A 10,104-nucleotide genomic window follows, 5' to 3' on the forward strand; every position below is an offset into this window, starting at 1 on the left:
AGGAGACAGACTGTACATCATTCCCAGCGCTTACCACCAAGCCTGAACACTTCTCTAGGAGGTCATCCTCAGCTGCCACCCCCTCCCTCACAGTAAGAGCAGGGGCTGGTCCACCCATCGTCAGCTGGCTCTAGTCTCCCCACTGACACCCCCAGGGTCACCAACAGGAATGTCCTCGATGCCTTCTGTCGAGGCATGCACTAGGTCTGGGTCACTCGGAAGAGGAGAGGGGTCCCGACAGTTGGACGCCTGGATGCTCGGCAAAATGCTGCTCCCCCAGGGTGCCCGGGCAAACAAATTTCTCCTCTACTGCTCGATGACCCAGTGGGATTTCCAATTACGTTGTGTGCACCACAGCCTGCATGGGGCTCAGGCTCTTTCACAGGGACCGGTGGAGCTGCAGCGGCTGCAGCAGCAGGAGGGCCCACGACAACTCCCGGGTCTCCAGACTGGTCAGGCTGCAGTATGGGAGGGGCAGGAGGCGCCCCTGGGGAAGGAACTATGCCTTATACTTTGGGTGGATTTCTCCACCGCCTGCAGGGAGCAATGCCTTTTCCCAGTCATCACTGTGATGACCATCTCCCCTCCCCCACCCACCCTGGTGATCATTGGGCCTACAAGCCCTCATCCTAGCTTCTCTAGGAGCGCCAGTGGCTGGGGGAAGGCAGGGGGTGTGACAAGGGCAGGGAAAGCCAGGTGCATCACTTCCTGCCCTGCCCCTTCGTTATCAGGTGACAGTGGGCAGGGCAGGGGCCTAACTTCTAGCCCACAAACCCCAGTCTCAATCACAGCAGAATAGCGGCCAGCAGTGGAACTCCTGAGGTCAGCTGAGTCGGGGGTGGGACTGGTAACGTGGGAGGGGGTGTTTGATCCTGAAGCCCCTGAGGTCAGGTGTCAAAGGGCGGAGGCTGTCGGCCATGCATTTGCGGGTTTGGGGGATCGGGGTTTCCCAAGTTGGGACAAGGCTGGTGCCACCACAGAGGCATTGTCGCGCCATTGTGGGGTGGACTGAGGATCTGACTCTGGGGAGCAGGGTATGCGATGGGGAGACTGTGACTGGGGTTGGGACAGAAAGATGTATCCAGTAGGGCAGCCTCAATGTACTTGGTTCTCCCCCATGCCTTTTTTCTGGCAGGATGCCCACCCGCTTCTCTGTTTGCGGTGGCGGCGACCTCCAGCTTGGGCTCCCCTTGCAGGGCTCCCGGTGTTACTTTAGGGGAAGGGGGAGCGAGTGCAGAAGTATCACCTGTGGCCCCCTGTGGGGGCTTGGCAAGAGTGGTGGGGTGGGGTGTGGAATCGTGTGCTACAGACACTGCAGGAAGTGAACTTCTCAGTGGAGCCCAGGCAGCAGCAACATTCCTTAGGTGAGCGGGCTTCCTGCAGCAATGGCTGTTCTTGAGTGGGGCCTCAGTCAGGGCCTAGACAGTGGTGGCAGCAGCAGCAAAGGCAAAAGGCCCAGGTCAGGGTAGAGGCAGCAGCAGAACCAGGGCCTCAGGTAGTAGTAGCAGCTGAGAGACAGACAGGAGGCTGGAAGAACACAGCAAGCCCGGCAGCATCTGGAAGAAAGAAGCAGTCAACATTTCGGATATTACCCTTCTTCAGGACTGGATGTAGGGGTATGGAGAGCTGCAGATAAAGAAGGTAGTGGAGGTGAGGCATGGAGGTGGAATGGTGGTGATAGGTGGACACTGATAGTAGGTATGAATTGGACAGCCAGCTTGGAGCTAGTCCTCAACGGAGGAGATTCAGATTCCCTAGTTATATTGGTCAACCTAGGCTTTCCTGTTTCGGGTGGTTAACCTGGGCCATTCAAGAACTTCATAGTTAACAAGGTCAACCTGGACTCCATCACTACAGATGCTATAAACCATATAGTAATTCTTCCAGAGGATTGGAAGACAGCCAGTGTGGTATGGTTTTTCAAAGGGGAGCAAGAGGTAACCACGCTATTGTAAGCAATTCTGAAGGACAGAATTAATCTGCATTTGGAGAGGTAGGGATTAATCAAGAACACTCGACATGGTTTTGTTAAGGAAAGTCATGTCTGACCAATTTGATTGAATTTTTCGAAGAGCTGCTCAGGCGTATAGATGAGGGCAATGTTTGATGTCATCTACTTGGACTCCAGCAAGACTTTTGATAAAATCCTGAATCAAAGACTGATTATAAAGGTAAGAACACATGGGATCGAGTCAGTGGAGGAAAAAAAAACTAGAAAAACAGTTCTATAGCCTGTGTTCCCAAGATCTGTTAGGTTGGTTATTGCTCATCCAAAGGTTTCTCTTCATCCCTTTCTTTAAATGCCTGCACTGGTTTGCAAAAGGCACCAGGTCCCGTTTTACTTGTAAAAGATCCCTGACATCTAATTCACAGTCACAACTTGCAGTTTCTGCTGAAAGAAAGATAACCTTGCTTTCTTCAGATTTGAAGTGGCTTACTGCAGATAACTTATTTTGGCTGCTGCAGAGCTGCTGGTTTCTCTTCTGGTCTCAACTTGATGCTGTTTGCCTTGCTCACAACCCAAACTGTTCAGCTAACTGACAATCATTGTTGTTTGCAGACAGAGGACTTTGGTTTGTGGACCTGGGACCAATTACCAAATGATAATCAGCTTCAAAAACAAAGTTGCTGGAAAAGCTCAGCAGTTTTGGCAGCATCTGTGGAGGAGAAAACAGTTAACGTTTCGGGTCCGGTGACCCTTGCTCAGAACAGTGATAATTTCACTGAACTCAGATAATCAGCTTCAGTTGTAAACAACCCCTTGCTATAGCTCATCTGCACATTTCTAGAACCTACAGCTACACAAAATAGGGTTTAGAATAAGTATCAGATTGCTTTTAAAACATGCTGTCATAATTGTAAATCCCTGATTTAAAAATAGTTCTTTGTTAATTTTGGTCTATACCGTTGAAAAATAATGTGCAAATATAAAACGGCACTGTCCTTACACTTATGAGCAAGACACTATCTCTTTTTCTCCTGCCCTTCCAAAATGTTGAATATTCTTGCATATTTGTTTCCCAGTATTGGTCCCCCTTAATGGCAATTAGATCATATTTCTGTTTGTGGCTTTAAATCATTTACCTTTCACTTGAGCCTTGCCTTCATTTTGCCTTTCTTCTAATTTCAATTGTCACTTTTGAACTCCCTGTTACCAGTTTTAATTACTTCCAATTTGAGATACTCCTCTGGTTTTCATCCCCCTAACAAGCTTGTGTGACCATTCCCCAAGAGAACTAGCAATCTCTCTATGTGGATTTTGGTACTGGTCTTGTTGAGATGTAAGCTGCCCAACCTGTATAGGACCCACTTGCCCCAGAAATGCTGCCAATACTTCAGGAACATGGTGCTGTCGCTCCTACATCTTCTCTAGCCATATGTTCAGTCGTCCTATTTTGTGCTGGTTAGAATGTGGCACTGGGAGTATTCCTGAGATTACTACTGTTGAGGCCCTACTTTTTGTTATCTTTCCTAACACCCTGAAATTGCCTTAAGGAACTCATTTCTGTTCTTCCCTACATTGGTACTAGTGTGGACCACCATATCTGGCTGTTCTTCATCCCCAGAAGAAGAAGAATGTCTTTCAGCCGCTCTGTGAGATCCTTGACCCTGAACTGATGCTGGAGACTGGTTTGCTGCTGTAGAAATACCTACCTAATGCCCTGACTCTAATCTACTATCCCACGTGCTGTTCCATTCTTCAACCTCTCTTATATAGATGAGTTGTCTGTGGTGCCACAGACATGGTTCTGGACTGAAATCTCCTTAGGAAACATCACCCTCCGTATCCAAATTGGAAAACCATTAGCAAGTATGACAGACTCAGGATTTCTGCAATACCTGCCTGGCAATACTCATTCCTCCCTGTCTCTAAGTTCCCATCCTGTACTATGACTGCATCCCTAAATGTGCTACCACTTAGTTATCTGATTCATGGATGTACAACAATGACCCCAGTGCCACTTGAGATCCAAATCTAGGACTTCAAGCTTGGGCATCTGGTAACACCCATTACAGGTTCACCTAGATAACATGGTGCATCCATTAGTTTCCATATACCTCAGAGGTGCATTCCACTGGCTGAGCTGACCTGCTACGCCATAACCTTAAAATGATTTAAGAGCTTGTCAGTTACAAATCAGTCAGCTTATGACCTACAACAAAGATAATTGTTGGAGACTGAAAAAGGTATAAAAAGAAAAGAGCGCATCCTTTGACTCTTTAGCTAACTCTGACACTCACCAAACTCCCACATTTCACTTTATGCATCCAAAGGAGCCCTCACTGCACAAGTTAAACTAAGTATATTGGTTTAACTGAAACATGTTTAATGTATACAAAGGTAAATTCACAAATGTATCAATTTAAAAAGAAAGTTACACTTTGTAACGTGTATTTTCTGTTTTCAAGGTTGCTTGTCGTTATGTCTTGAAAAAAAGTGACCATATTGAAGGCTTGCTAGATATATTGGGTAAGTGTTATTTTAAAATACAATGATATTGAGACTTGAACAGAGAATGAGTAGGAGAGTGTAGGTGTTTATCTCTAGTGACTTGATTATAAGTGTTTACAACAGGGCTTGCACAAAACTACTGCTACTATACACCAGTGTCCCTCAGTTACGTTTTCAAAGAGAATTATCCCAGGCTTTGAAAGTTGGAGGGGAGGCTGACGAGTGGAGTTAAAGATCTAGATTATCATTCATAAGCATACACTAATAGTTGTACTAATTCCATCCTTGGACGGCTGCCTGTGTGGAGTTTGCACATTCTCCCCATATCTGCATGGGTGCCTGCTGGGTGCTCCAGTTTCCTCCTGTAGTTCAAAGATGTGCAGGTTTGGTGGATTGGCTATGCTAAATTGCCCATTGTGTCCAGGGATGTATAGGGTAGGTGCATTAGCCAAATAGCCTGTTTCCACACGGTAGGGATTCAGTTCTGTTCTTTTAAAAAGGTTTTCTGTGTTGGTACTATAATCACTACTCTTTGTTGTTAGCTTTAACATATTTACTAATTAGCAGTAAGAACTGGAACTGCTTGAAATGAGTCATTATATGTTTGAGTCTATCTCTTGATTTCTGCTTTGCCACATATAGCACGTCTCTTGTTTCATGATCTTGTTTCCTGTCTCCATTAATTTCTAAATGTTTATTGCAATCTTTGAAAATGTTCTGCGTTCCTCCTCCTAACAGGACTGACATTGGAACTCAATATATTGGTTTATCAAAGCAAGAGTTCATTCTGTGGTCAATTTAGACTTCAGTTTAATAAGAATGAACTCACATATTACAGAGATTTATGATGCCATTTTTACTTCCTCCAATTGCTCAGCATTCCCCATATCTGGGTTTTATCCTTGTCAAACACGCTGCATTTCACATCTAATCGAGAGAAATTTAGATGAAAAATTTTAAATCAACTTAATGCAGTTTTTAATTTAGAGTGTATATTACAAGCTATACCTATTTCAGAATAGCGTAAGTGTAAAATGAGAAAAACATATCTCTTGGCCTTCTCCAGAATAGCTGTCTTCCAAGATTTAATGTTTCTTTGCCTTTTTAAACAGTCACGTATATGGTACTCATGAACTTACTTTAATCGTAAAAGCAAACCAAACCCAATTATATTTTTTTAATTTTAAAAAGAATTATTGTTTATCAATCAAACTTATTGTCATAAATTCAGATTTCAGTGTACTGTTGGATGTTTTCCAGAGCAATATGCATCAAGTTGATTTTAGGACCTTTTCCTACATGATCATAATTTAGAAATTTGTCTTATAATTTTGTAGTTTATGAAAGCTACAAAATCTTGAAAGATAGCATGTAGTGAGCACGATAACATTAGCCTTCAGGGAAGTATTGTCAGTCTTTGAAAAGAGCTCACGTATGACTGATGCAATTTCATATGGGTAAGTGTGAAGTGAGGCAATTGACAAAGACAGCATTAAGATGCATTACAATCAAAGTTGTAAATTTTGAGGAGGGTGCATAGCAGAAGGACCTGGTACTGCATACTCTTAAAACTTTTATGGCAGGGCAAGTTGATTATTAAAGTGTATTGGACAGTTGATATTGCAAATAGGACATTGAATACAGAAATTAAGAAGTGATGCAGAACCTTTACAAATCTAGTTTGGTCTCTAGTTAGAACTGAAATAACTGCGCAGAGGCTGGGTCCCGTCAGCAAGTTACCCTTCTCATAGAATCCTCAAAATGTGGAAACAGGCCATTTGGCCCAGCAAGTCCACACCAACCCTCTGAAGAGCATTATCCCAGACTCAACCCCTACCCTATCCCTGTCACCCACACTTCCCATGGCTAATGCACCTAACCTACACATCCCTGAACACTGTGGGCAATTTAGCATGGCCAATCCACCTAACTTGCACATCTTTGGACTGTGGATTGAAACCAGAGCACCTGGTCGAAACCCGTGCAGACACGGAGATAACGTGCACTCCATGCAGGCAGTCGCCCGAGGGTGGATTCGAACCTGGGTTCCTCGTGCTGAGGCAGCAGTGCTAACCACTGAGCCACCATGCCACTCTATTTACTAGTGCACAGTACACTGGCTGTAACACCTGTAGAAGGACCAAGGCTCAGAAAGCTTGTGTTTTCTAATAAACCTGTTGGACTATAACCTGGTGTCATGTGATTTCAGACCTTTTCCACCCCAGTCCAACACCGGCACCTCCACATCGTAATTTTCAACTGAGAAGATTCTTTTCCTTGGTCATAGTCTCTTTTTTTGCAAAATTTGCATAAATTAATGTCACAGACACAGCACAACATCAGTCACAACACATCAAAAACAGGTTACCAAAAACAGACATTAACCAAGAACATCCTACAGAAAAACATCCCCATCCAAACAATGGATTTGAGTCCACGTAAGTGTCCCAAGCATAACACATGGCAAGGTCACTGTACATCAGGCAATTCACCAAAGAGCAGAGACATTGACAGAAAATACCATATAGAAACACAGTTCAATTCAAACGGTAATTTAAAATGTTACGACAAATACATAACATCAGTCACAATACATCAAATACAAGTCTCGTTAATAGAGAACATCCTACAAAAAAAATCTTAGTTTCAACAGTAGATTCAAGTCCACATAAGTGTCTGAAACATGACACATAGCAAGGTCACTATATATCATGTAATTCATCAACAAGTAGAGTCATTGACCTGAAATATCATACAGAACCAGAGTCTGGTACAGATGGTAATATAAAACCACCCAGACAAACACAGTCCCTAGAGCTATCAGTCGGACTCCTACATGGGATAGGGATACACGAAGACATAATACATACACAAAAGCATAGTCCAGACATGAGATACAGTACTCACACAAAGGCACGGTCCAACACATGAAGGGCCAGTACATCCACGAAGGCTCAGAAATCAGTTCTGAAATACAGCAGTACCACTGGTTACCAGCTCAGAGTTGGTTCTCAACTGAGGAGATTCTGATCTCATGGTTACATTAGTCAGATTGGCCCAGGCCCATTCACAAACAGTGCAGTTAATGAGGTCATCCTGGTCCCAATCACTACGGAAACATGTGCACAATTCTAAGCACCACATTTTTAGGAGGAATATCAAGGTTTGGCAGAGATTATAGAGGGAGTTTGCCAGGCTGACACCAAGAATGAAGATCTCTAGTTATCTGGAAAAATTGGAGGAGCTTAAATTATTCTCTTAAGAGCAGAGAAAGGTATTCAGAAAACTTATAGGAATGGGAAAAATTGAGGGATTTTAACAAAGTGGGGAGCAACTCCTTTGGTAAATGTGTCAATTACTAGAGGTGATAGATTTAACATAATCAGTTGAAGAATAAAAGGGATTTTTTTTTCATGTGGAACTCAGAAAGAATAGTGGAATCCAACCCAAAGACAAGAGGAGGGATTTGGACATATATTTGAGCAGACCTGTTTGTACAATATAGGAGGTGAGATGGTGAAAGGAGACATTTTCTCTTAAGCTACCACAAACTCAGAGCCGGGTGGCGACACTTGGAAGCTTCCCCAGTATTTATTCATGCATTTGCAAGGGAGATTCACTCTTAGTGTGGGGATAAATGGATCTCCCTGAACAGTTTGAAAATACAGATTTTTTTATAGTACCATTACGTGTGTATTATTATTTGAATGTACCAATCACCTAAAATACATATGATTCCACTTGTTCAGTCATGGTCAAATTCCATCTATGATGTTTGAATATTAAACCAGGGCAAGTGCACTGGAAGAGGGGCAAGTGAGCAGATAGCCAAATGCTTTGTCTTTAATCTTGCTTTGAAGGGAGGCCTAACACATCCTTACCTGAGCATCTTATCTGTTTATTGCCCCTGTATACTGGATTAGTGTCTTAGGCTGGTGCATGTGGCCACCTTCTTTTGGGAAAGGAGCCATTTGTTCTGGGCATAGCATCATCCACACGGGAGTGTTATTTCATTGTCATCTGGGACATGACCATTTGTTTTAACTCTTTCTCCTCGGTTTGTGGTCGATTTGTTCTGTTAACATGCTTGACTCCAAGCAACCTTAATACGCTTGTATTTCCCAAGCTACATTGTTTGCTCCAAATACTATCCTACCTAAAATTTATTAAACTTTTAACTGACTGTTTCAATTTCAGATGGGAAATCAGTGCTTTAGATTAGACAGCTCTTACAGCACAAGTGCAGGCACAATGGCCAAAGTGACCTTTGGTGCTGTAAGGTGGTTCTATATCATTAAGGTTTTTACAAAGATTTGTAGCTCGGGTTGTGGCTGATGTTGTTGACTTGCTCGCCAAGCTGGCTTGTTTTCGTTCAGATGATTCATCATCATGCTAGGTAACGTTATCAGTGAGGCGTCCAATGAAGTGATGTTGTTCTACTGCTCTTGGAATTTATATTGTCGAGTCTGTTATGGTAAGTTGTGTCATTTCCGGGTCTGTTCTGTATGGGTTTGTATATGGGGTCCAATTCTATATGTTTCTTGATTGCATTATGGATTGAGAACCATGCCCCTAGGAATTCCTGTGCATGTCAGTGTTTGGCTTGGGCTACTATAGTTACGTTGTTCCAGTACCAACAGGTAGCGATAGACCCAACACCGCAGCTAGGTAATAGGATCACCCAGACACTGAAGAAACTAAAGGATGCAGGACGGATAACCAAGATGGATTACGTGAGAATGAAACCAGAAGGCAACCCCCCCCACCTTTCAACGGACTCTAAAGTATACAAACCAGACATCCCCCATTGTCTCCTTACTGAGTACACCTTCGCATAAACTGGCCAAGGACCGACAACAGAGACTGAAACGCCTAGTCGACAGATCATTCCATTCCATCCACTCAACTCAAGAATTCCTCGCTACCCTCAGGAACATAAAAATCAGCAACGACAAGATTATGGTATCCTTTGATGTCAAGCATTATTCGCGTTAATTGACATCCCACTAGCCAAAGAAATGCTGGCTACATTACTACAGGAAGAAGGAACGCAGACCAGCAGCTCCATCAGCAATGACAACGTACTCAAACTACTAGACTTGAGTCTCACCACCCACTTCGTCTCTAATGGTCATGTATACAAACAGATCAATGGCACACCCATGGGGTCACCCATCTCAGGACTCATCGCAGAGGCAATCATGCAAAGACTAGAATGCACTACCCTCCCCCACATTCAACCTAAATTGTGGATCCAGTACATGGACAACACATGTGTCATCATTAAACGCACCAAACTAGAAGAGACCCACCGCCTCATTAACAGTGTATTCGCTGGGATTCAATTCACGCGAGAAAAAGAAAACAACAGTCAGCTTCCGTTTCTGGACGTCAAAGTTGAGCGTATGACCAATGGAGAGTTCCAAACGAAAGCAACCCACACTGACCAAATCTTCAACTTGCACAGCAACCACCCCAACATCCACAAACAAAGCCGCATTAGGACACTATTTAAATGGGCCACCACTCACTGCAACACAACAGAACAACGCAGGAAAGAGGAAAAGCACCTATACAAAATCTTTGCTATGAATGGATATCCCCACAACTTCATCTGCAGGTGCCTACTAAATAGACAACAACAAGAGGAC

General features: G+C 43.7%; 1 protein-coding gene across 2 annotated transcripts in view; it reads left to right on the top strand.

Annotated features, from left to right (window-relative positions):
- Window positions 1-10,104, top strand: part of LOC109927300 (mucin-5AC-like) — a 61,448-nt gene that overhangs the window by 30,444 nt on the left and 20,900 nt on the right. For both annotated transcript variants that reach the window (XM_048613853.1, XM_048613854.1), the window contains exon 7: window positions 4,411-4,471. In XM_048613853.1, coding sequence (XP_048469810.1) covers window positions 4,411-4,471 — 61 coding nt within the window. The remainder of the gene's footprint in view (window positions 1-4,410; window positions 4,472-10,104) is intronic.

Source organism: Rhincodon typus, chromosome 28 (assembly GCF_021869965.1).
Source record: "Rhincodon typus isolate 14 chromosome 28, sRhiTyp1.1, whole genome shotgun sequence".
In the NCBI taxonomy this organism is placed as follows: Eukaryota; Metazoa; Chordata; class Chondrichthyes; order Orectolobiformes; family Rhincodontidae; genus Rhincodon; species Rhincodon typus.